Below are 27,099 nucleotides of genomic sequence, written 5' to 3'. Positions count from 1 at the left end.
GAAAACATGGTCTGGAAACCTAATTAGCTCCCAGTTCCCCTTTTATGTATTATTAATAGTAGTAGTAATAATAATAATAAAATAGTGATGGACCAGAGAGATGGCTCAGTGGGTAAAAGTGCTTGACCCAAGCCTGATGACTGGAGCTCCATGTCTGGCGCCACAAACTGTCCTCTGGCCACATGTATGTATGTCCCCACACATAGGAACAATGCATACATGCAATTTAAAAAATAGGCTTTTTAAAACAACCTTATGATGGAATCCTGTAATCCTAGTACTAGAGAACTGGAGGCAAGAAGGTCAGGAGTTCAAGGCTAGCCTCAGACAAAGCAAGCTGGAGGCAAGCATAAAGTGAGGACCACACACACACACACACACACACACACACACACTCGCAAACTAGCTACCTAAGCCTTCGTTTTGGTAAAATGTGATTCCCAAAGACATGGATAAAGTCAGAACTTTAAGCCCAGAAAAAACTTAGATTATCCGTTTGCCCACTCTGGTTCCCACTGTCTTTTTCACAACTGGTCTATGCTGTTTGTTAAAAATACAGATTCTGAGGCCAGTGGCACATGCCTTTGGTCCTAGAGGCAGGTGAGTCTCTGTGAGTATGAGGCCAGCCCAGTCTATATAGTGAAGTTTCAGGTCAGCCAGGGTTACTTAGTAAGACCCTGTCTTTGAAACAACAACCAGATTCTGAGGTTGGATTCCTTGATGGTCTTGCTCATAGTCTCTCATTCCTTGCTGTGCTTGATTCTATAGCTACCTGATTAGGTAACCCATAAATTTTACTTCTTTTTTAAAACTTTATTTTAGAGTGTGTGTTTGTCTGTGTTTGTCTGCCTGTCGTCTTCATGTAGGTATAGGCGCGTGAGTGTAGGTGTGCCTTCAGAGGCCAGAGGTATTAGATTCCCCTTAGGAACTGGAGTTACAAGTGGTTGTGAGCTGCCTAATGTGGGCACTAGGAACTGAACTCAGGTCCTCTGGAAGAGCAGTATGTGCTCTTAACTGCTGAGCCATCTATAGCCCCAATCTTAATAGTTTTTTAAGTTTCAAATTCTAAGTGATTTATCAGAGTAAATCCATAATAGTTATTTTGATCTGGTATCATTGATAAAGCAAATTTTCACTAAGTCCCTGTTGCATGTGGGCACTGTGCTAGTTTGTAAAGGACAAGATAGGCCTGGCTCTCTGGCACTTGTAGCTAGTCAGGACATATGCTGTTTCTTCAGTGACCACTGTGCAAAGAAGCAGGACTCAGGGTCAAGCTCTGGGAACAGACTTAGCTTCCTCAAAGAGGGCACATTTCCACAGAACTCTGCTTAGCCTGTAGAGACCTGGGCCAGTTGTACAGGATCTTGAAGACTGTGTAGTCAAACTTTGACCTTGACCTAACAACAGTATGATATTAGCAAGTATTTTAAGAACCTATGAATTGGGAAGGTGGCTCACACCTGTAATCCCAGCATTCGAGAGGCAGTGGAAGGATTCCTATGATTTGAGGCCAGGCTCAGCTGTAGAACAAGACCTGGTCGGAAAAAGGCTAGAGTGACAGCTCAGCTGTTCAGTGTTGATGCTGCTTCCAGAGTACCTGTGTTTGCTACTGCCTACACCTGCCTCCTGTTTACAACTGCCAGATGCCTCCTGTTCTGAGGATTTGACACCCTCTTCTGATCTCTTCAGGGACACACACACACACACACACACACACAAATCTAAAAATAAAACACCTCAAACCAACAACATAAGAAACAAATTTAAAGGATCCATTGGAGAATCTTGAAGGGTTTGGGTCCGATGTGGAACAAAGATTAGAGAAAGGGATATTGATATTGGAACGTGTAGCTGTGTTTTGCAACAGTGTTTCAGAGTGAGAGGAACATTGTTGCAGTAGAACACCTTCCAACCGCCATTGAGACAGCTAGGGGATCACTACCTCAGGAACGAGTTTCTACATAGTTAGCCAGTCCTTTACCCACACCCATGCCTCCTCACGGACTCTTGGTTGGCTTTACACACAGGCTAATGACTATTCTCTTCACCTGTAGCAATGTGCATTTCTTATTTGGAAAGCAATTTGGGGAACTTCAAACTGTATTATACCAGAAAAACAAAAATACTCAGGGATTATTTCATGTATTCATTCATTTATTTCCTAGATGTCTCAGCCAGATGTCCTCTTACTTGTTCAAGAATGTTTAAAGAACAGTGGTAAGGCCAAATTCTTCCACATTTTGCTTCTGATTTTGTCTTCTGTCTATAAATTTGAATATATCTTACTACCAAACTGCAAGTAGGAATTTCACTTTTAAAAATTACTTACATGGGTAAAATCCAAAGCAAAAATAAAAGTAAACGCCCTTGAATTATTAGCTAGAGTCCAGCTAGCACACTCTGCAGGACCAGCAGTCAGCCAGTGGTTAGGTTGACAGCATTCAGGATTAGTGAGCCCTAGACTGAGTGAAAAATTCAAAAATCTGTGGTATTTACTGTTGGGAATAAAGGCATAGTGATCTGCTTCATTGTGTGGTTTAAACCAGCCTTTCAAGTGGTGAATAGGTATGGCCCCATCCGGATTAATGAACTCAAAGACAATTGTTCCCAAATGGGCTCATCAGTTGTCTTGTCCAATACAATGTCCCCCTTGGGGCTGATGGCTTTTTCTCAGTAGCTAGGCCTCTTCGGGGATGGTACCTTCCCTTAAGTTAGGTGTTCTTATTCTTTCGGTTTGTTATAAGAGACATTTAAACATTTCATCTTGTTTCAGTCGCTACATATTTGACACTATGGTTTAGTAGCTTTCGCATCACTTTGTCTTTAATCTCTGTGCATATTTCTAATTATGTTGTCCACATAGCATTTAAATGCTGCTTCAATGCTGCAGTCCTGGTCAAACACTAGCTGTGAAAGATTAGGGCCTTCTTGGACACAGTGCTCTCTCTTCCTAAGTCACCTGAGGGTGGTTTGTGTAGTGGCCTCAGGCCCACACTGCTCTTGAGCTTTCCCAGTTCTGCATTTCAAAGGTTTGAATTAACCGGCTTGATTGCTTTTCCTCTTTCCTCAGACTCCTTCACTGACGTGGACGCTGACTTCCACGCCCGGGTGCCCGTGGTGGTGTGCAGAGATAAGCAAAGGTCTCGTGTCTTTAAGCTATTTTATATGATTTATTGTATTTGGGTTTATTTTGAGATACAGTCTAACAATATGTAGCCCAGGATGGCCTTGAATTACTATGTAGCTGAGGATGGCCTCCAGCTTGTGGCTGTGTGCTTGCTTCTGTGCTGGGATCACAGGAATGTACCACTATGCCCAGCTCCTCAGATCACCAAAGTCACAAGTACTTGATTAAATCTCAGGCTTAACTTCCTAACCAGGTAAGTTCCTAACCTGGCTGATACTTGTACTTGCTGGCATCTTCCCTGTCCTTTTAATTTTAGAAGAAAAGGAAAATAAAGTGTTGGAAGTATCTTAACAGATTTCAGCTAACCTGGCCTGATTACCTTTGCCATTGTCTTCAGTAGCATTTGTGCATCTGAGCTAAGGATCAGTGTGGAAAGCACGGACACTGCCACTTACCGGCAAATCCCTTTGACTCTCAGGACACTCTTGTACTACTAGGATGGGCAAAGCAGGCCTTGGATAATACTTCTCTGTTCTTATGCTCTTTCCAAGATACTTTTAATACTCAAAAATAGCTGCCATTTTTTTTTTAAATCCAGTTTTGGGGTTGGTGAGATGCTCAGAGGTTAAGAGCACTGGCTGTTCCTGCAGAGGAGCTGGGTTTGATGACCAGCATCCACTTGGTAGCTTACAGGAACCAGGGATTCCAGTTCCAGGAATCAGAGCCCTCTTCTGACTTTCTAGGGTACCATACATGTGCACGGCACACAATATACTTACATTTAGACAAGATAGTCACATGCATAAAATAAAACTCCTTTTTTTGAAATCTAGCGTCTTAATGAAGATGCTCATGATTTTATGCTCGTCTTTAGGTTTTATTGTTGGTGTAAATTTGTTGACGTATCCCTATTTAACACAGGTTTTTCTCTTTTCCCTCCCATCCTCCTCCTTCCCCCACTAGTGGTCTTCTTTGTAAAGTGAGTGCAGGAAATGAAAATGCGTGTCTGACCACAAAGCACCTAATGGCGCTTGGAAAACTAGAGCCAAGGCTGGTTCCTCTGGTGATTGCATTTAGATACTGGGCAAAGGTAGGATTGGGGGGATTTTGTGTGTGAGTATCTGTTTTGGTTTTGTTTGTTTGGATTTTGTTGGGTTTGTTTGATTGTTTTTGTTTAGTTTTGGCAGCCCTGGCTAGCCTGGAACTCACTACATAATCCAGGCTGTCCCCAAACTTGCAGCTATCCTCCTGTCTCTGCTTCCCGAGTGCTGAAATTACAGATATGTGTCACCGTGCCTGATGTCAGACATGTATTTACAGGCATCAAGAGAGTGGATGTCAGAATATTTACTAGAAACTTGAACATACACAGAAGAAAAGCTCGGCAGTTCTACTTCAGTGTGACATTATTCCTCAGAAGATAAAATGAATTATAATGCTTATTAAAAATCAGATTTGGAGCTAAGCGGTAGTGGTGGCACACACCTTTAATCCCAGCACGCAGGGCACACAGGTGGATCCCTATGAGTTCCAGACTGCCAGGGCTACACAGAGAAACCCTAGCTTGAAAAACCAAAGGGAAAAAAAAGAAAGAAAAGAAAAAAAATCAGATTTGGGACAAATTTAATATTTGTAATATTTGGTTATTAAATATAAATAACCAAAGAAGTTCTATTTTAACTTCTTTATTCTATTTGACATAAAGCTTCTTTTTAAAAAAAAATTTATTTATTTATTTATTTATTTATTTATTTATTTATTTATTTATTTTGTATGCAGCATTCCTTCCATATGTGCCCGCAAGCCAGAAGGGGGCCCCAGGTCTCATTACAGATGGCTGTGAGCCACCATGTGGTTGCTGGGAATTGAACTCAGGACCTCTGGAAGAGCAGTCAGTGCTCTTAACCGCTGAGCCATCTCTCCAGCCCCGACATAAAACTTCTTAGACTATTTTCAGAAACATGTCAGAGACTCCAGAAAGACGGAAGTACTGTAGTTGTCCTGCAGTTCTTCTAGATAAGTTGTTGGGTTGCAGTGTCAGCAGCAGCCCCAAACGAAGATCACATCATGGCTGGCCGGGTGTTAGCACATATCGATAGTCTCAGCGCTAAGGAGGCTGAGACAGGAGCCTGAGCTACTACATACCAAGACCCTGTCTCAAAAAGACAGCCCAGGAATAAAATACCCAGTTAAAAACAGAGGGTTCATTCAGGTATAGCCATTAAATCTGGGATAAACAGGGTCCCCCCCCCCTTTTTTTTTTTTTTTGGTTTTTCGAGACAGGGTTTCTCTGCCTCCCAAGTGCTGGGATTAAAGGCGTGCGCCACCACCGCCCAGCTAGGGTTCCCCATTTTTAACTTGGTGAATTGGAAAAACCTTACAGGAGCTGGGGTGTAGCTCAGGACAGAGTTTGCTAGTACAAGTTGGCTATGGGTTTAGTCTTCAGCCACCCCCAAACAAGTGTCACTAATGTGGGTTTGATTTGTTGCAGCTTTGTAGCATCGACCGCCCTGAAGAAGGAGGCCTGCCGCCATACGTGTTTGCTCTGATGGCCGTTTTCTTTCTTCAGCAAAGGAAAGACCCTCTCTTGCCAGTTTATCTAGGATCATGGGTATGACACTTTCTGGTTTTGCCTAATAGTGATCTTATTAAATTACTTCTGAAAAAAATCTAAACACTTAACCAGATCTGAAGTATCTGATTATTCTACCATACTTAAGTTACCGAAATATTAGTGTTTGATTACAACATGTCTTTTTAAGAAATACCAAGAAAAAACAAATATCCATGGGGAAAAGGCAAACATTAAGCCCCTATACTCCCCAGTTACCTCAGAATGGGTCAGACACCTACGGAAAGTCAAAACTGGAATGCTCAGAAGTGAAGTCTTCATAGTAAGAGTTTCTAAGAAAACTAAAACTATAATCTATATTAAGTTTAAAAATTAGGGGCTGGAGAGATGGCTCAGAGGTTAAGAGCATTGCCTGCTCTTCCAGAGGTCCTGAGTTCAATTCCCAGCAACCACATGGTGGCTCACAACCATCTGTAATGGGGTCTGGTGCCCTCTTCTGGCCTGCAGGCACACACACAGACAAAATATTGTATACATAATAAATAAATAAATATTTTTTAAAAATTAGTAAACATTTTAAGTTCTAAAAATGCATCTAACGAAGACACAGTATCACTCCCTGTCTTCCAAAGTGTTTCTGGGAGAATCGTTATAGAGCACTGCCCTCTCCAACCATTCTGGGTGCTGTGTTAGAACAGCAAACCAAACAATGCATGTCATAAACGTGCATGCCCACTGGGTGAGGTCTTTCTCATGTTCTAGTGCATGTCTGTCAGGTTATGGTGTCTTTGAGAAATGAGGGGGTGGCAAGGGGAGGCCTTTAGAGAAAAGGGGTGGAGTCTGGCACTGGGAATAGAGGTGTTAGGAAGGCCAGGAAAAGACTGACTTCTTGGGTAGAGAGGAAAACAGGACAGGCAGGAGAGCTCTAACTCTTCAGTAGGATTGCTGTCAGCTAAGCCATTGATTGACAACCAGTAGGTGTACATTTGGGAACAATCCACATCTTAGTGTGTTCATTAACTTGTTGATTACATGTGATGGTTGTGTTGTCAACTTGACAGAATCTGGAATCACCTGGAAGACAAGCTTCTAGGCATGCTTAGAGGGGTTGTCTTCATCAGGTTGATATGGGTTGAAGGAGAAAGCTACCTTCACTTCCCTGCCATGATCGACTATGAGCTAGAATAAACATGTTGTTACTCACGTTGCTTCTTTCAGTGGTAGGAAAAGTAGCCCAGGCACTATGACTGATGAACCCCACATTGTGTAGGGAGAGAACTGTCCAGCGCTCCATAGTGCCTCTCTGAGCTTAGCACCCCAAACCTTTTCTTCTGCAATGCACTGACATTTTCATTAGTAATGTAAAAAATATACATAAATACTTTTTGACTTAATAAGAATTTGTGATATCTAATGTTTTATGGGGTAGTAATTCTGGGAATTAAACTAAGGGTCTCAAACATGCTACCATCACAAATGCTCTGCCACAGCGTCTCCCTAGCCTCTGTGTGTGTGCATGCAGGCATGCATGCATGTAGGCGCCTACAGAGGCCAGAGGCATCAGATCCTCTGGAGCTGTAGTTACCGGTGGTTGTGAACTATCACATGGGTGCTAGGAATCAAACCTGTGTCCTGGAAGAGAAACCAGTGCTCTCAGACACTGAGCCGTCTCTCCAGCCCTGTTTGTCTTTGAGCCAATCTTGCCAAGCTGACTGGATTCTCCTTGAACTCCTGCTTTTCGCTGAGAAGCTTGGACTCCATGTGTGTCCAGGTACACCACCCACCCCCGGAAGACTGTTCTGTAATGAGGGGGGTCTAGATGATAGTTGCATATCCTCACAGTGCTGATAGGAGCAATTCCTGGCCTCCTTTGAAATTTTTTGAACATTGTGCCATTAGCAGATAAATAATAGCACCAGTACTTCGTAACGGGACTCCACTTCTCAGGATGCTGAGGCCTAGAGAGATGCCTCAGACTCTCAAGGGCACATAGCTAGAGGGAGCCAAGGCTAAAGTGTCAGTTCTACTTTTAGAACCAGCAGCTTCAAATACTTGTTAGGCTATTTTGTTTTCTCCAAGGGTTTTGTTTGTTTCCAGTTTTGTGACAGGTCTCAGACATGCCAGGATACTGAAAACTTAATTTGCAAAGTCACCATGGCTTTTGCAAATCAAAACCCTGCTCTTTACCCTGAAAAGATACTCAAATTATCAAATCTTAAAGGTAGTTGGTGAACTGATTTGGTTTTTTATTTTTGTAATTTTTTTCATTATTGTGTGTAGAAGTCAGAGAACAACTTTCAAGAACCCCCTACTCCATTCTACCTTGGGATTGACCTCAGATCGTTAGGCCTTTTACCCACTGACCTATCTTGCCATCCCCAATTTTATGTTCAGTGAACTGTTGTGTGTGTTGAATTTTTACTCCTATGAATATTTTGATACCCTCTGTATCAGAATTGTTCATACTATATAATAAGATATGTCTAATTATTTTTTTCTAGATTGAAGAATTCTCATTAAATAAATTAGGAAATTTCAGCCTTAAAGACATTGAGAAAGACTCCGTGGTCTGGGAGTACACCGATGACACCACAGGGGGCGCCAGCACTACAAAAGAGGAGGCCCCCAAAGAGACGCCCAGGAAGATGGGGCAGGTCTGTTCTCCCTGGTGTCGCTGTGGTGTTCACGCATCAGTCTGTCCCCAGTCTTGTTTGTCCTCACTCTCTTTTGTTTACGTTGGTTTGGGTTTTGGAAACAGGGTCTTGCTCTGTAGCCCAGGGTGGTCTGGAGTTCGTGGCAGTCTTCCGGCCTCAGCCTCTCAAAGCTGCCAGACGTGGCTTTATCGTGACCAGTTCATTGTACCTAGGAGTGGGTCTCACTACAAATGCCGTTTCTCTGCGTGATTGTAATCTGTTTTGATCTTCTTCGTTCCTCTGCTACCATTTCTTGGTCCACCTGTCCCCTACCACTGTTCCTTCTCCGTATCCCGAATAGACCCCTTTTTACTGACCTACCTGATTCCGCTCTTCTGCTCTGCATATGAGACAAAATGGGATTCCCATATTTGTGAGACTGCCTTATTTTAGTGTGATAATCTCTAATTCCATATATTTTCATGCCAACAACATAATTTCCTTTTTATGGACAAATAAGATTTCATGTCATTTAGAGAGACCTATTGTTTTCATCCATGTGGGTTTGTAGACTGACTCCATAGCATGACCTGTGTGAGGACTGCACTGGCAAACATGGGTGTGCAGCTTCTCTATGGTAAGCTGACTTTGAGTGTAGGTCTGGGTCATATGGTTGGCCCTGTTTATTTCTTAAGGAGCTCACGTATTAATACATTAGTTCATGACTGTTTCATTTCCTTGTCTATCCCGCCTCTTGAATAAACAAGTAATGAGAAAGGTTGAACAACTGACATCACGAATCCATTTATTTATATGGCTTCTTCTATGTGCAGAGACCTTTTAAAGATACTGAGTAGAAGAATTCTTTGATATAAGATGACTGTACTAGCCATAAAATACTTCTAAGGCTGGGGTTTGTGGTTCTAAGTCCAGTGTATACTAAAAAGTCATGTCACTCCTCTAGTCCATGGTTTATGGAGCAGTGGTGAGCTGCAGACTTGTTTGTGGGCAGCAGCCTAGGCTCTTGTGTCCAGCTCTGCCTTCCCAGCTGTGTGTCCTTAGGTCCCTTAACTCTCCCGTGCCACGGCTTCCTCCCCACAAGGGATCTCGGTGCCCTCTCCAGCAGTCAGTGACTCCTAGAGAGTTTAGCTCAGTGCTGGGGATGTGGTGCGATGGGCAGCACTATGCTGCTCCTGTTTGGAGAGGAACACTCTCTATGGAAAAAAGGTTAACACAGTGGTGTAGACACTTTACATCTTCTAAGCTCCTTGCTGTGAAGCTTTGAAGGCTTAAGTGAGAGACTTAAAAATCCTTCATGAGAGACAAATGGCTGTGGATAAAGAGGTACAATTCAGCAAGGCTCTCAGGCTTTCTTTGTCCTCAGGTACAATGTGTGGTACTTAGACCATGCCCGTTCCAGTCAGGAATCGCAGCATGGTCTTTCATGATTGGCAGAATCTGTGTGCCTGAGGGTTACTAATTAATGTAGTATCACACTGCTTATTTTGAAGCGTGGTATTAGAAATGTGATTGTAGACAAATTTATATATTATATATTGAAAATGTTTTATTCGTTGTGTAGTAGAGAAAAATGTGAACCCACTGTTATATGTCCATTTAATGCTTCATTTTAAAACTGATATTTTGAGAGGTTAAGGACATCTAGAGAACATCCTTAACTTCAGAGCAGTGGCATGCTTAGCCTCTCCTGACTCTTCCTGCTAAGCAGTGTCACCAACCAATCATGGAAGCGCCTTTCAGGTCCTTCTTGTAGCACTTGGGCATTGAACTGAGTTACCTCTAAAGAGCATCTTACAGTGTGACGTGTTTCAGTGACGTTTGCATTCTTCCAAAGATAGCTCCTGAGAAAGAGTGCGAGAGTAGCCACATCTGCCAGCTGCTTTCCCTCGGTGCTGATTTAATCCTCATCGCTGTCCTGTGTTATAGGTGTACCATCCCTTCTCTGCAGATAATGATAGCGACCATTTTTTGAACACTGTCTGCCAGGCACTGTGCTAAGCCCTTTACAGACACTATCTCACTCAGTCTTCCCAACAACCCTATGAGGTGGGTACTGCTATCCCCATTTTCCAGATGAGGAATTCAAGTCTTAGACAGGCTATAGACCTTGACCAAGGTCATCACAGCTAGTACCTGGCAGAGTGTGGGTTTTAAACTAGACTTGTCACACAGCCAGTTCTCCTAGAGTGGAGAAAGTGAGTCGCAGAGTAGCTAAGAGCTGTGCGCTGGCAGTCACGGAGGGACTCTCCCCTGCTCCCTTCCATCCTAGGTCCTATGGACTTTGATTTTGTCACGTATGTTGTTTGACTTGTCAGAGTCTGTGATGACACACACGTGTCAGTTTCTGATATTAATGTTATCTGACTTAAGATGCAGTACCACTTGGCAGATAGGGTGAGTTCTTCCTCCTCCCCTGCCTCAGCAGTACCCCACCTGCACAGGTGCCTCTGCCAGCAGCAGCAGCAGCAGCAGCAGGAGGCCTTTCCTGAGCACACCAGCAGCCTTCCTCAGGGGCCTCACACCTAGTGCTGTCCGCTCCTGTGGTGACGTTCTGGGGACAATGGCTGAGTGTTAACACACTCGAACCCCAGGGTGCAGGACTGTTCGCCTCTGACCAAATAGAACTTACAAAGATTACCTAGATGGACTGTCCAGCTCACAGAACTCACAAAGATTACCTAGATGGACTGTCCAGCTCATGCTTTTCTGAAGTCTTCAGATTTTTCACTTAAGTTTGAGTGATCTCTGACTTTTCAGGTTGAGCTGGCATCTAAATTAACCTCTGTGTTCCTTATCATCCATAGGTGCCATTGACATTTAATATAAAACACCAGCCTTCAGTGCCAGTTGGGCAGCTCTGGGTGGAATTGCTGCGGTTCTATGCTTTAGAGTTTAATCTGGCTGATTTAGTGATCAGTATTCGCGTCAAAGAATTGATATCCCGGGAATCAAAGGACTGGCCCAAAAAGCGCATCGCTATTGAAGGTAATAATGTTCGGTTACTTTTTACATGGTGCCAACCAACAGCCCACTTTTATCACATTTCTCTTCACAGTTGCCGCCAGAGGTAGGCCTGGTCTGAAGGTAAAATAACACTAGGCCCCTGCATGCACTGCACTGGGTTGAGGGACCAAGGGCTTACCCTAAGGTACAGTGTTTTAATTAGCAAGTGACTGGTTAAAGGTGCCTGAGTCCCTGCTTTGTAAGGTGTGTGGGAACGTAGCTCTCTCAGTGTTCCTGTGGTTTTTACGCCGTTCTCCTCACTGTCCTCACTTCTACCATCTCAGGAATTCCTTTTGAGGATTAGTTTACCAAGATGAGTGAAATATTTTTCTCGTGAAAAGCACTGTTCTTAATGTTGGTTGACTCCAGTGGAGGGAACAGAGAGTTATTTTTGAAGCAGAAAACTGTAGCTTCGTCATGACCACGTCCTAGTGAAGGCTGTCACTTTGCAGAGTCAGCCAGACAGTGATGTCCTGTTGGCGTCACTGAATGGATGAACTCCTCTCAGCTTTGCAGAGTCAGGAGGTTGGAACCGTCTAGAAATCTTAGCTCTGCTCCTTTAACCTAAGAGCAACAGCAAAACTCCTACACGGAAATCTTGGTTTTGCTTGATTTTTTTTTTTCAAGCTTTATGTTGCGTAAGGTTTTTTTTTTTTTTTCTTTTTGCATAAATTCTATGTGCAGTCTTAGGGAATCTCACATTTTAAACCCTCCCCTGCAGTTTCTGTGGCTCAGCTCTTCTGGCCAATTGCCTAACCTGCTGGAGTTCTAGGGGAGGAGAAAAGATTGAGAGAAGTGGTGTCTCCTCCTGGTGCCTCCCTCTCGCCCCTGAAACTCAGGCCAGCCACTTCAGTGATGGGGCCTCCCAGGGCGGAAGAGTGGAGGTAAGCTCGACACACTGCAAGGCTGGCTGAGCAGGGTGCAGAGCGCTCGGTCACAAAGCCTGTCGGGAAGTCTGAGTTCCCCAGAGCCATGGTAGTGATATCTTTCCTCCCTCCAGTCACTGAGCAGCTAGGGAAGGGAACCAGTTCCCGGGGTTCTCAGCGGAGAGCAGGAGACTCAGGAGCATTGCTTTCAGCTCTTAAACTGCCGCCCTCACTCCCACCCAAGCTGTTTTTAAATGTACTAAAGCATGTAAGGTGCATGATCCATTTTACTGTTGTTACCTGTGTTACCTTTGAAAGTCTAGTTTTAAGCATGGTGAAATAAAAGAGTATGAAGTGGTGGCTTTCTCTCTCTTTTTTTCCTCTCTTTTTTCCCCCTGTTACAGACCCCTATTCTGTTAAAAGAAATGTGGCGAGGACCCTGAATAACCAACCCGTGTTTGAGTACATACTTCATTGTTTGAGGACAACATACAAATATTTTGCTCTTCCACATAGAGTCACAAAACCCAACCTCACAAAGCCTCCTAGTCCCGTTACCCATGTTTCAGACCCAGATAAAGGAGCAAGGAATTGTGGCCCGAAGCTCCAAGCTACAGAAACTGATAAACCGGGGAAAGCAGCTGTGGCCCAAGGTCCTGGTGCGCCCACTTCAGAAGCCTGCAAGGCACAACCGCTTATTCTTAAAAGTACCCCTGAGCAGTTGGGAAGCCCACCAAAGGAGATACACCAGACAGAGGTCCATTGCGAGGGCTGTGAGGATGCCATGGCACAGCATCAAGAAACAGAAAGTGGCAACGAGAAAGTCAGAAGGAAGACCGGGCGTCTTTGGAGCACTGATGATCACAGCTTAAGCTGCAGCAAGCATCCAGAACTTCAGAACTGTGGCGGCCTGTGTGGTCTCCAGGCAGACAACACCCTGGAGTTAGTCGGGCTCCGGAGCCCTGGAGCCAAGGAGCGGGACAGCTGCGCCTCCTTGGATGACAAGGCTGACGTAAATGAAGGACACACGGACGGCGCTGATGAACTGGAGGAGTCTCTGAACCGCTTTTCCCCGGGAGTCCAGGGCCAGGCCTCAGCAGTCATGCACTTCGATGATGACGACGATGAGGAGGAGGATGAAGAGCCCGGGCTCAGCATGAACCACACAGAGGATGAGGAGGGGGTTGTTAGTGAACACCAGGAGGACAACAGGCACACTGGGTCGGGTGAGGAGGATGTCTTCTCTGAAGAGGATGACTTGGCTGAGCCTGCTAAGAACAAAGATCTCGACGCGTGTGGAGAACCCATGGATGGGACTTTACTCATAGACCTAAACAGAATAAGTCTTAACGAGAAAAGCTTTCCTGAGGAAAATTCACCCAGGGACCAGTCTGACTTCTTCTATGAATTTAGAAAACTGGCCTTCACCAAAGGCAAGGTAATGGTCGCTGGTGGTCTTAGGTCTGGGGATTCTGGATAACTGTAATGAACACCATTACTGGTGTTCTTCTATTACACCTGCCCCTTTATCTCCTGTGAGGAAGAGGCATGTGCGCCGTTTGCCTGCATGTGGCAGGCAGTTCTCTCCTTCACTGTGTGGGTCCTAGGAATTGAGGTCGGGTCACCAGGCTTGGCTGCAGGCTCTGTTTCCCAGCTGAGCTGTTTGTCAGCCTGGTTTCCATGTCTGTGCACTAGAACGGCAGCTTCCCATCTGGTTGTGGTTTCACACATTCTGATCCATTTCACACCACTTGATTCATGTCCCTCCTTTAGAAGTGCATAGGACACAGACAGTTCACATCTCTCCTGACGTCACCAGCACCACGTCCCATCTTTCAGGCCATGTGGAGTAGCTTAAATTAGGGTATATGTGTAGCTAATTTTTTTCTAGCGCCCTTTATTTAGCAAAGATTCTCACTCACACTTGCTCTGGTTTTCCGTATCCCCGCAGTCTCCCACAGTAGTGTGTAGCTTGTGTAAGCGAGAAGGCCATCTAAAGAAGGACTGTCCTGAGGACTTCAAGAGAATCCAACTGGACCCTCTGCCACCACTGACACCCAAGTTCTCAAATATCTTAGACCAAGTTTGCATCCAGTGTTACAGTAAGTCTTCTGTGTTCCCCTGATGTGCCCTGTCAGCCTTGCAGGTAGTCCTGTGAGAATCCATACTGTGTTGTGGTCATGTTCCCTGACCGCTCCTCCCCAACTCCTGCATCCACTCCCCACCTCTCACTGATCCAGTCTGTGCTTCCCATAGACTCCTCCTGTGGGGCCATCCACTGGATTCACATCCATAAAGAAAGCTACCTCTCCTTCTCCCAGACAGCTACCGCTGTCAGCTCCTCAGTTAGCGTGAGGGCTACTTAGCCCATCCACGCTGGAATATCGACTGCTTTGGTCTGATGTTCTGGAGCCTCAGGCTCTCCCTTCTCTGGGACGGTCCCAGAGCCTTGAGGTTCACACTTCATTGAACACTAATGAACTGCCCTCGTGCAAGCTCTTTAAGGAACAGTCGTTTGGGGAAGCACTGGTATCGAGGGGTCTCGGTTTCTATTTCCACAAGAAGCTGGCTGCTGCTTAGACTGGATGTACTCAGTACTCCACATTGACATTTTAAGGAGCTTCCCCTATGGCCCTCTCTGTAACTGAAGCTGCCACTGAACTCGCTGACCTCCTGCCTTTGCCTCCAGGGTACTAGGATTATAGGCAGGGCTATCATGCCCAGGTTAATCCTGCCTTCCCTCTCTGATACGGTTTCATCATGTTATTGAATTCTTGGATTCATGCAATCCTCCTCCACCTTAACCTCCCAAATACCCAGGATTGTCCAGCTGTCAATGGCATTTTCATTTTGTTAAACTTTTTCAGATAGTAAAAAAGAAAACCAGGCTCCCAGTTAAAAACAAAACAGCCCACAGACATTTCTGCTGGAATTCTAGAGGATTCTATCAGCCCACAGACATTTCTGCTGGAATTCTAGAGGATTCTATCCGCTCAGATTTTGAGCCCCATCCCAGTTAGCTTCTGTCTCGAGGGCAGTTCTCGGGGATAGACTTCCTGAGGCAGGGTCTCCCTGAGTGGCCCTGGCTGCTGTGGACCCTGAAGTGACCCTCTTATCTCCCTCCCTCTGCTTGGCATTACATCTGTGTCCCACAGGCCTAGCTTGACAGATGTTGTTCGTCTGCTTTTTATTGCTAGCACTGTCTGCTGAGAAGGCATCAAATCTAGTTTTTGAAGCTTGTAAGTTTTCTTTTTTCAAAACTATCTTTTCAGGTTTTCTAGCGGTGTCAACTCTTTTAAACCACTCCCCGCTCATTTGTGTCTATTTGTTTCCAAACAGAGGATTTTTCTCCAACTCTTGTAGACGATCAGGCTCGCGAACATATCCGGCAAAATCTAGAAAGTTTCATAAAACAGGACTTTCCAGGTGAGTATCTTTTTATGTTTAGGAAAGGAAAGCTGATGAACGATCACGTGTATCACAGGCACATTAACTGCAGCAGCAACTGGAAGACCTTGTGGTGGGCAGGGTCAGGTGAGGTAGTCTGTGTGTCTAGGGTGGGCTTTGGTCCACCACACATGGTTTATAACAGTGCAGATCACCCAGCACACGTGAGGGCAGTCAATCCCACGTCTTTCTAGGGGCTAGAGAGCTAGCTTAGCCATTAGGAGCACATGCTGCTCTTGCAGACCGACTTCAGGGGATCTGGCACCGCTGGTCTCTGCGGACGTATGACTAGAGTGTGTAGACACACACAAGAGGGGAAAGTCAGTCTTTTAAGGCACACTGCAAGCATTGCTCTTACCGTAGTAAATGGTCCACATTTTTCCTTGAAACATCCTTGCATTTTGGTATAAAGTGGTATCCACTAATCTTTTATGTCATATACAGCATGTGTTTTTAAGTAAACTGAGGGAATCATTAAGAATAAATGTGTAGTTAAGAAGACATTGGGGCTGGCGAGATGGCTCAACAGATAAATGACCTTCATGTCAAGCTGATGCCCTGAGTTCAGGACCCACATGGTGGAAGGAAAAACCAGCTCCTACGTATTGTCCTCTGCCTTCCAGATGTGCACACAGACACAGTAAATAACTAAATAAATGTCATAAAAACATTTAAAGACCTTAACTATGAGATAGGATAGTTAGCAATTGGTATTTTGGATTCATTAAAACAACAATTAAATGTACTCAGGTAATGAGCTATTACTTGTCATCTGTCCCTAACAGGAACTAAGTTGAGCTTGTTTGGCTCCTCCAAAAATGGATTTGGGTTCAAACAGAGTGACCTTGACGTCTGTATGACAATTAACGGACATGAAACTGCTGAGGTACGGTTGCCACGTGAACACACATGCGCTGTGAACATGTGGTTAGCGCCGTCCTCACTGGCAGAATTGTGAGGCATCTGGAATGTGCCGGAGCATTCCACATGCAGTGCACCACACAGCACAGCCTCTGACACTGCACTGGCCCGCTTGGAGGGGATGTGAAGAGTAGAAAGCTCTGGCTGGGCATGGGTGGTGCACACCTGTCATCCCAGCACCTGGGAGCCTGAGGAAGGAGGACTGCTAGAAGTTCAAGGTCAGCCTGGGCTGTATAGCAAAAAAAAAAAGGAAAAAAAAAGCAGAGCACGCACATTGGCTAGATAGCTTTGAGGGGGCTTTCCCGCATAGCACAGATCATTCTGGATGCTGTGGAGCCAGACCGCCTCCCGCCTTCACCAGTACCCGTTTGCTTAGCCACTAGACCAGCACACCCATCCTCCTAGAGTTGCCTGTGGTGTTGGTTTGCTTATACATGGTGAGTACTGACTTTATAGTACAGGTCCTAGATTTGAGACAGAGTTGGTCTTATCAGTACGAAACGTGTATTTTGGTAGGCAGTAATAATTTCTGTTCCCCCTGTGACTTGGATTGGTGTCCAGAGACAGCACAGTATACCCCTTATTCTGAAGTCCAGCTTAGAGCCTGGTTTGTTGTTGTTGACTCCCCCCTCCTTTTGAAGATGGGGGTCTACTGTCTAGTTCAGGCTAGCCTGGATCCTCCTGCCTCGGTCTCTGAATCCTGGGGTTACGGCCTGTGCCTTGGTGCCACTCTGACAGCCCATTTTCACTGTTTTATTAGCACCCTGCCACACCCAGTCCTGTTTGTGCGCTCTCTCTGATCACAGTCTGAGAAGGGCCGTGCACAGAGGCACTCTGTGGGAACAGTGGTGGCATAGCTGCTGCTGCACTACTGCTGCACTGCTGCTCAGGAGCTCTGTCCATCTCTTTGTTCTGAGTCTGCATTCCAGGGCGTCTCTGACTCCAGGAAAATAGCCCAAAGTCGGTCTGCCTGGAGTTTGGTGCTGGTGTGAAGGGAGATTAGGTCTACCATATGGACTGGCCCGCTGTGTCTCCTCAATGTTGACTGTCATTAATGTGTTTTAGACACTACTTTTGACAGTATTTCTGAAGCCCTAAGTATGTTGTAGGGTCTGTATAACCAGAAGAACTCACACAGACAGGACCACAAGGTACAGTGGTATGTGCTTGCATCCCACAGACAGGAAGGCCTTGAATCTGAGATCAGCCGGGGCTGCATAGAGGGACTTGGTCTGGAAAACAACACAAACATGAAGTATGACTTGGCCAGAATACCATCCAGATTACCGTATGACTTTAATCTTGACTAGTCCCACAGGGGACTAGTGACCTGAACTCACTGTCCACAGCAAGCCATCAGTTCTCAGTTAAACTGTGTGCAGATGGGTTTTTGTTGTACATCCAAAAGCAATTAAGACATGTTTAGAGGTTTGCATATCTTTAGGGTGTTTTGTGTGTAGTAATTGACACTCCATCTGAAATCGATGAGACAGCTCAGCAACTTAAAAGTTTGTCTCAAGTTCAGTGCCTGAATCCCACAGTGGAAAAGGAAGCTGACTCTTGCAAAGTTGTTTTCTGACATGCATGCTCTCAGTCACACATGTAAAGTCCTGGCGCGTGTGTGCACACAAATAAAAGTCAGAAGGAAAATGGTTGGAAATGCCCCTCCCTGTCTCTGAAGGGGATAGAAACTGTCACAGTGCAGGACCTTACCTCCTGCTTGCTGCTTTGCTTTGGGTCTGACCTAGAACCACACACAAGCTAGAGAAGCACTCTAGCCCTGAGTTCCTTCCCCCGAGTCTTACTAAGTTACCCAGGCTGGCTTTGAATTTACTATGCAGCCCAGACAGCCCTATAATTGTTGTTGACTGTCTTACCTCAGTCTCCCAAGTAGCTAAGATTACAGGTATGTGCCAGCAGACCAGCTTGTTTTCTGATTTAGCTTCCTTTTTTGTGCCTTTGCTGCAGGGGTTAGACTGTGTACGAACTATTGAAGAGCTGGCCAGAGTCCTCAGAAAGCATTCAGGTAACTTGAAATTTTTTAAAAGTCCTTTTTTTCTTTTGTGTTATATATACTTAGAATTTATTCGTCCAATGAGAAAGTATGCCTTCTCATTTGTAAATATATGTAATGTTAGTGTCATTAAAATATTCTCTAGTCTAATATGGAAGAGAACTGGTAGTAATGCCTGCGTGGGTGATGCTAATTATCTTGTTTTGATCAAAACATATTCAAGGCAGGTGGGGGATTTAGGTCATTTTGCCTTACATGTGAATCCAACTGTAGACATATGGTAAAGCGCATACAGACCTCGTGAACTGACTCTGCTTCCCCTCTGCACAACAAACTGAACTGTAAACAAGATGCTTAACATAGCCTGATTCTCATCACAGCTATAGAAGTCTGTTGTAGGTAGTTTCCAATAGAGCAATAGAATGTGTAATGACATACAAACCAGAAATGCTCTTGGGGACAGCTGTGGACCCAAATAGTGAAAGTCTATGTTTGTCTGCTCGCTTGTCTGTTGGTGGGATAGAGTCTGAGGCCTTGATTATCAGAGGCAAGCACTCTACCAACCACTGCAGTCCAATATTAGAGCTGTCTTAAACATGTAACCCAGGCTAGCCTCAAACTCACTCTGGGATTATGGATAGGCACCATCGTGCCTGGCTGTTTGCTGGGTGGAGTGCTTAGCTGATTAATTGGTTAGTTTTGGTTGAGTTTGTTTGGGAGGAGTTCTTGTTTTTGAGACAGGGTCTAATATAGCCTTGAACAAAACTCTTGCCTCAGCCTCCTGACTGCCTAGGATTGCAGGTGCAAGCCACCACACTTGACACAATACTTTCTTTAAACATTTATTTAATCTCTTAAACTTGTGTTCTAATAGTAAGGAATGAGGGTGAGCAACATGGCCCCTGTTCTTGTGGACACACTCATGGGTGTGCACACACATAAAGATACAATTTCCTATGTATATTGAGAAGATACTTTCTTTAAGTAAGAGTCCATCTCTAGTGATTAGTTTTGTTTGGATTCTCAGATTATGCAAAGAAACCAAAGTTCCTAGATTTGACAGGTTTTTTTTGTTTTGTTTTGTTTTTCGAGACACGGGTTCCCTGTGGCTTTGGAGCCTGTCCTGGAACTAGCTCTGTAGACCAGGCTGGTCTCGAACTCACAGAGATCTGCCTGCCTCTGCCTCCCGAGTGCTGGGATTAAAGGCGTGCACCACCATCGCCCGGCCAGTTTTTAATTTTCAGGACTGAGTTGGACTTTGACGATGACTGTAAACTCACCCTTGCTTGCTCTCAGTCTTCTGATCACCTGGGTTGAGGTAGACTGTCCTGTCCTAAGCATCCTCAGTATATATTTTGTAAGACAAACCATGTTCAGTGGTTGTCATTAGGACAGAAATAACTCTGTAGAGTCATTTCTATAGAGGGGTCACCCTGCCTCTATCCCTGTGCCTCTGGTTGTTCTCCAGGAACATGGTTCAACTCTGTGGTCCATGATTCTCCAGTACTTACGTCCGCTCGTTGACTGCTTTGTCCTCAAGGACAGTTCTGCTCAGTTTCCTCCTGTTTCTTATAACACATTTTCCAGTCCACATAGTGCCATGGAAGGGCCCTGAAGCCTTTCTGTGCCACTTTCCTTGACAGGTAAATGCCCTCCACTCCCCTACTTCAGCGTTCCAAAGTGTAGCTCTGCTGAAAGTCATTCCTCCTTTCCAGCTGTCGTTTCTAGCTCTGTGGTGACGACTGTGTCAAGCATGGACACAGTAATCAGATGGACAGGGTAGTGGGACTCGTGAATGCAAGCTCCAGTAGCTCCTCTGTGGAAACGCCCCCCCCCCCCCAGGACGCACATACTTGCAGCTTCTCATGGGTCAGTTGGTTTGTGAAGGACAGTGGACTTTTTGGTTCTTGTGATTCAAATATCAGTGTGTTTAATAGATGAAGTCAGTTAGTTATTCATAGCAAACTTTGTTGATTAGTTATGATGAATTCAGTGGGGCAGCTCAAGTCAGGTTTTGTTTATCATGGAGCCACCAGCATGAGAATCGCCTCTGCCCAGTGTGTGTAATCCTGTGTCTTACTCCCTCTTAGGCCTGAGGAATATCCTGCCCATCACAACAGCCAAGGTGCCCATTGTGAAATTCTTCCATCTAAGAAGTGGTCTAGAGGTCGACATCAGCTTGTATAACACACTGGTAAGATTCCTAGGGTTCGGCCAGCCTAGCTTGCTTTCTCATTTTCTTAAGAGTCTCAAAGACTAACCTACCCCAGTCTGACCTCTCACTTGGCATGTAGTAAACCTCCTAGTTTGGTTCCTTTTGAGTACTTTTTTTTTTTAAAGCTTCCTGTTTGCTTGCTTCCTCCCATCCAGCCTTTGTTTTTGCAGGGGCTGGGAGTGGGGGGGTTGAGACAGGGTTTCACAATGCTGAGGCTAGCCATGACCTTGAATTTCTAGTCTTCCTGGCTCCACCCCACAAGTACTAAGATTACAAACAGACATTACTGCGCCTGGTGTTTCAGGCATTTTCTTTAGAGAGATCAAGAGGAATGAGTGTCTCTTTAAAAATAAGTAAATCAGTGAAATGAGACATTCGTTTCATCTTCCTTACCCCATCTGTTTGGCTGCTTGGCCTTAACCCCAGTAGCTAAGGCAGCTCTCTGCCCTTGTTTTCCTCTGTCACTGGGAATTATTTGGGTGCTTGATGTGTGTCTTGTAATATTCTGCGGGTGGGCTGTGGAGAATTCAGTAGCTACTCATATCCACAGGAGCTAAGGATGGAGCTCAGTAGTAGGGTGTTTGCCTACACTCCTTCCATCCCTACCCTGTTGTCAGGGAGTTGGTCAAATGCTCATCAGTTTCAGTGTGAGAGTTGTTTGCATGTGTGCACGTGTATGTGTGCATCAGAGAGAGCGAGGGAGATAGAGAGAGTGCGCGCGCATGCGCGCACATAGATGCACTTCAGATGAGGTCAGAGCAGCACGTTTGTCTCCCTGGCTTGAACTTGACTGTGATTTGGTTTGTGTGCTGTGTCCCTTCTCGTTGGCCTCACATATTGCTGCTCCCAGACCCACTGGGGCCTGAAAACATTTGACTCAAATGATGCCACAGGGAAAGGGAAAGTCTTACATCTGCTTAGAGGAAATCCATCTTCTGAGTGCTAGGATGGCAGGCCTATGTCACCACTGTTAGTATTCAGACATCTGAACTGTCCTGACCTTGGGGTGTGTGTCCTCAGCTGTAGCCACTAAGAGCACCACCTGTGCACAGTAGCTGCATTATCTCTTCAGAGGACCTACCCACCTGCCGTCTCTGTCTCTCTCTCTGTCTCTCTCTCTCTCCCCTCTGTGCTCTTCTCTTCTGCCACTCCTGTCTCCAGAGGTCGGTCTCCCCCTCCTCTTCCCTCCTTTTCCATTCCCTTTCCCCTAGTAAAAACCCCTCCCGTGAACTCTGTCACAGGGCATCTTTCTCTCACATGCTGCTTTTTCTAAATCACAACAACCACACCTACTAACATGCTTGTTTATTTAAATGGCTTTTTTTTTTCAGTTTATGCAGACTAAAGATTTGTTAATGAAATCAGAAGTATTTGTTGTTATCTAAACTGTGTTGCAGGTGAACCCTTGTAGGTCAGAATGTTGTCGAGCCTCATGGTGCCCTTTCCTTTCCAACAGGCTCTTCATAACACAAGACTCTTATCTGCATACTCCGCCATTGACCCCAGAGTGAAATATCTGTGCTACACCATGAAAGTGTTTACAAAGGTGGGTGCTGCTGCTTGTGGCTTAGTTGGAAATTGTTCCGTGTTTTCAAATCCTTTTGAAAGCATAAGTGTGACACTCCCACCTTGCACACACAGTGGGCTATATTGGAACTCACTGTACAGATCAGGCTGGTCTCAAACTCACTGAGATCCTCCTGCCTCTGCTTCCTAAGTACTAGGATTAAAGGCATGAGCCACCACATCTATTATTGATGTGTTTTAGTTTTTCATAATAACCCTGTTGTGACTAACAGTGCACTACTTTCTTGAGTTCAGTTTGATCTAGGTTGGGTTGGTTGCTTTAGTTGACATATTTTCATTTTGAAAATGTGATTTTTGTATTAGTTCCTCAGATGAGGTAGTGGTGCTGGGTGACTGCGAGCTGCGTAGAAATGGCATTCACAGTGCTGTCTCCTCCCTCTAGATGTGTGACATCGGTGACGCGTCCCGAGGCAGCTTGTCCTCCTATGCCTACACTCTTATGGTGCTATACTTTCTTCAGCAGAGGTCTCCACCTGTCATCCCTGTGCTCCAAGAGGTACCCTCAGGGCCTGTGTCCTCTGCAGAACTGGGCTGTCTCTGAGCCTCTGCCTCTGCTAGCGTGCTGTAGTTCTGTCGTTAAGTTTCCAAGGTGTGTTGGTATCAACACATTAGTTTTTCATTCTATACTAATAACTTTTTAAATTAATTTCAGATATACAAAGGTGAAAAGAAACCAGAAATACTTGTTGATGGCTGGAATATTTACTTTTTTGATCAAATAGATGAACTGGTGAGTATTTTAGGTAAAGATTTGGCTAAAAGTTGTCCTGCTCTGTGCTGTAGATGACCATGGTGTACAGCTGACGTCTGTCTGTTAGGACAGTAAAGACATTCTTGAGGGTTCTCTTTTCTTAAGCTAAGTGCATTTACAGGCACTGCACCAGAGTTTCATCAATGTCCACTGGCTCTTCCAAGGGAACACGTTTTTGTTGCATGGCTGTTCTTCCTGAGACTTTGTAGATTTGCGCTAGTTCTGTCCTGACTGCACAGCTCTCAAGCTTCTCCACAGATTCTCACCTTCATATTCTGAGATGATACATTGTTGAAAACTCTTGAATTGTTTCTACGTCCAAGTCAGAGTAGCGGTTAATAGACTCGTGTAAATGCTGTTTGAAAACATAAATGAAAGCCAGGTGTGGTGGTGCACACCTTTAATCCCAGTGCTTGGGAGGCAGAGGCAGGTGGATCTCTGTGAGTTCAATGCCATCTTGGTCTGCAAAGCGAGATCCAAGACAGCCAAGCTACACAGAGAAACTCTGTCTCAAAAAAACAAAACAAAACAAAAAATGTGAATGAGAACTTATTACATCTTGTGTGTGTAAGCCAGTTAACTTGTCCAGACCGTCCTCCTGGTGTGCAGACATACTGCTGTTAGCCCTTTGTAATGGAGCGGTATCTCTCGTTCCCTTCTCTCTCTAGCCCACTTGTTGGCCAGAATATGGAAAAAATACAGAATCTGTTGGGCAGCTGTGGTTGGGACTTCTCCGCTTCTACACAGAGGAGTTTGATTTTAAGGAGCATGTAATCAGCATCAGAAGAAAAGGTCTGCTGACGACTTTTAAGAAACAGTGGACCTCAAAATACATCGTTATTGAAGGTATGAATGAAGTCAAATTAGAAATGAGCTGATGGCCTATCAAGTTTGAGGGGTGATGTAAAGAGCCTTTCAAGTTGGACGTCGACTCTAAACCATGGGCCCCTCCTGGCTCTTCCGGCACACAGCTTCTGTGGGGCAGTCACTGAACCATTGCCCATAGTGTGCAGTGCAGCAGTCCTGTTGCGGCCCATACCACCCTACAGGTTCATTTTTAAGTTCCTAGTACCTCCAAGTGAGGCCATGAGTTCAGAATCTTTGTTCAGCAGAATAACCTTCCACTAATGTCGGACCCGTGTGGGAGCGCAGGTCACCCCACCTGACTCAAGGAATCCATTGGAGCCATTGATGTTTACAGTTAGTTGTTCATAACTGATGGGAATTTAATTTTTAAAAATAAAATGAAGGTTAAATGCTTTAGTGAGCTAGGAAGTGGCTGAGGAAATGTCTTCTTGGTCTCATGGGATCCATGTTCTTACTGTGCACTGATGTCTAAATGGTGTGGAGACTTTATGATTCCTTCATTTCTTTGGGTAGTGTTGGATGAAGGGCTGTGCACTTCAGCCTGGGCTGTGGGTGGGGATTTAGCATTTTGGATGCTTCTGTCAACGCAGAATTAGTGGGGAAGGGATCTTCTCTTATTACCATGTCTTTTGTTGTTGTCTAGCGTACTAAGTGAATTGAGAGCATGGGAGCCCATATCTGTAATCTCAGCACTGAGAGACAGACCTACCACCCCAGAGCAGTGCCGCAGCTTCTCAAGCACTAGAGTTACAGCAAACAACCAAAGTACAACACACTCATACATACACACTCACACACACAACAGAAGAGAGCAAGACTGGTCTAACTGGGATGATAGTCTCATTGCACTTATTGCAAGAGGAGCACAAAGGAAGGGCTCTGTGCTCCAGCTGACAGGAACGTCTGATGTCACTCCCCAGCTTAGTGCTTGCCCCCTGGTGCCTCGCTTCTCTGGCTCCTCCTCCTGCTGTGCATATGTCTCCTTTAGGTCCCTGGGGAGGGCTTCCTTTGCCTTCTTCACTACTGTCTTAGGCAGGGAGAAAATGATATCTATCTTCATCTGATGACCAGATCATTAGTGTGTGTGTGTGTGTGTGTATGTATATTAGTATATATGTGTATATAGCATTTTAAATCCTCTATAAAATACTATTTAGTGTAGAAGCAGTGCTCAGTAGCACTGTGTTATAGCGCAGTTCCTCACAGCCATGCCTGTCACACCTGCCTCCCTGCACCAGTCCACCACGGCACCTGCTGTTTGTGTTCTTGTGACTCCTACTCAGGTCTTGTCCCACCCTTGGTTTGTTCATTTATGCTTGTGACTCCTAACATGAACACAAACGGACATCATTAAGTCACCTGGTTAATGAGTCTTCTCAGTACTTTTTCCAGAAGTGGTCAACCAGTGTAATATGAAGGACTTATAAAGATGGTAAAGATGACACAGTGGTCTTTTCTAATCAATGCTTTGGGGGCCTTGCCTTCTATTTGGGCTTCTCTGTTGCTTAGCCGAGCACACCTCTTACTACTCAGCAAAGAGGTGATGCTTTCTTCTTGTTGTATGGACCTAGGCTATGGGATGGATGGTGCTGTATATCCTACTTAATTATCTTTTTGTCTCTTTCATTTTCCTTACTCAGATCCTTTTGATTTGAATCATAATCTTGGTGCTGGATTATCAAGGAAAAGTAAGTTACTCTTGTTTGTAAACTTGGTGGCATCTCTTGTTCTTTTAATGCATGTAATTGAATTTTTACTTTTTTCTTTATAGTGACAAATTTTATAATGAAAGCTTTTATCAATGGTAGAAGAGTATTTGGAATTCCGGTAAAAGGATTTCCAAAGGACTACCCCTCAAAAATGGTGAGTTTTGTGGAAATGCTAGAGAGCCAATAAGGCACACGTCTTAGTCACAATAAGTGTGCAGTAAGGGATAGTTCAGTCAAGCTGCTTAGCAAATCTGTCTTCTCCAGTGTCATTTTGTAGTGTGGCTTTCGAAATATATGCAGTTATTTTGAAATACATATTATTGACCGTAGCCCCTACTTGGCAACAGGTCTCCCCAGGCCTATACTCCTTTTCTCTCTATCCAGAACGTTATCCCCTTTGAACAGCAGCTTCCCATTCCTTCCCGCCCCCACCCTCAGGAAGACTGATGCAACTTTTCCATGTGGGCATAGAGGTGCTTTGAGTGTATCATTGCTGACATCTACAGTGGTCCTTCTCACGCTTGTTGAAGAACTCCTTCGCCCGCATCTGTTCAGATAGGTGCTCTCTTCAGTGGTGTGCAGGTGCGGTGCAGCATCCCCGACCCCTGCAGCAGACTCTTAAGCCACACAGCAGCACCAGTACTAGCGTGCAGCTTCTCAGTTTGCCTCAGTGTTGACTGTGTTCCTCAGTTCATTGCCGTTTAGCCATTTTGTTTCCTGATGCCCTCTATGTGGCCATGGCTTCTCCTTTTGTGTTGAAGCCACTTGTGTGCATGTGTTGTCAGTGTCCTCCAACTTCAAGAAATAAAAGAAATAGGTTTAGGTCAGTCTATCAGCTATGCCTCTCACTGGCTGTAAGGTCTTGTTTGGGATGAACAGCACCAATATTAACAAACCAATCTGTTCTGCATGGGTCTCTGGTGTGCCATGATCTTGTTCGCAGTTTCTTTTACACGGCTGTATTCTTGTAGGAATACTTTTTTGATCCAGATGTTCTAACTGAGGGAGAACTGGCTCCGAATGACAGGTGTTGCCGAATTTGTGGAAAAATCGGACACTTCATGAAGGACTGCCCCATGAGGAGAAAGTAAGCGCGTGTCCGGAGGGGCAGCCTCATCTTATCTCCTTGTGCCGTACAGGGAAAATCAAATAAGCCTCTGAGATCGAGCATTTTTCATATACATTTAAGATCTTTTTTTAAAAAAATGAAAATGTGGGGCTGGAAAGATGGCTCAGAGGTTAGAGCACTGTCTGCTCTTCCAGAGATCATGAGTTCAATTCCCAGCAACCACATAGTGGCTCACAACCATCTATAATGAGATCTGATGCCCTCTTCTGGCCTTCAGACACACATGCAAACAGAATA

At 44.9% G+C, this 27,099-nt stretch overlaps 1 protein-coding gene across 8 annotated transcripts in view; it reads left to right on the top strand.

The window, feature by feature from the left end:
* The window catches only part of Tut7 (terminal uridylyl transferase 7), a 50,724-nt gene that overhangs the window by 12,358 nt on the left and 11,267 nt on the right, over positions 1-27,099 (top strand). For 7 of the 8 annotated variants that reach the window (XM_050144520.1, XM_050144519.1, XM_050144518.1 and 4 more), the window contains exons 7-25: positions 2,166-2,217; positions 3,071-3,140; positions 4,091-4,217; positions 5,619-5,738; positions 8,201-8,353; positions 11,158-11,338; positions 12,627-13,660; positions 14,174-14,324; positions 15,562-15,648; positions 16,455-16,555; positions 18,559-18,616; positions 20,695-20,798; positions 22,276-22,365; positions 22,789-22,902; positions 23,059-23,136; positions 23,826-24,003; positions 25,665-25,712; positions 25,796-25,887; positions 26,705-26,820. In XM_050144520.1, coding sequence (XP_050000477.1) covers positions 2,166-2,217; positions 3,071-3,140; positions 4,091-4,217; positions 5,619-5,738; positions 8,201-8,353; positions 11,158-11,338; positions 12,627-13,660; positions 14,174-14,324; positions 15,562-15,648; positions 16,455-16,555; positions 18,559-18,616; positions 20,695-20,798; positions 22,276-22,365; positions 22,789-22,902; positions 23,059-23,136; positions 23,826-24,003; positions 25,665-25,712; positions 25,796-25,887; positions 26,705-26,820 — 2,954 coding nt within the window. The remainder of the gene's footprint in view (positions 1-2,165; positions 2,218-3,070; positions 3,141-4,090; positions 4,218-5,618; positions 5,739-8,200; positions 8,354-11,157; positions 11,339-12,626; positions 13,661-14,173; positions 14,325-15,561; positions 15,649-16,454; positions 16,556-18,558; positions 18,617-20,694; positions 20,799-22,275; positions 22,366-22,788; positions 22,903-23,058; positions 23,137-23,825; positions 24,004-25,664; positions 25,713-25,795; positions 25,888-26,704; positions 26,821-27,099) is intronic. The other variant, XM_050144526.1, reaches the window with a different exon arrangement.

The sequence above is a fragment of the Alexandromys fortis genome, unplaced genomic scaffold, assembly GCF_014885135.2.
Source record: "Alexandromys fortis isolate MF-2015 unplaced genomic scaffold, M_Fortis_MF-2015_v1.1 scaffold_1, whole genome shotgun sequence".
NCBI classification, from domain to species: domain Eukaryota; kingdom Metazoa; phylum Chordata; class Mammalia; order Rodentia; family Cricetidae; genus Alexandromys; species Alexandromys fortis.
This window is presented reverse-complemented; position numbering and strand designations above follow the sequence as displayed.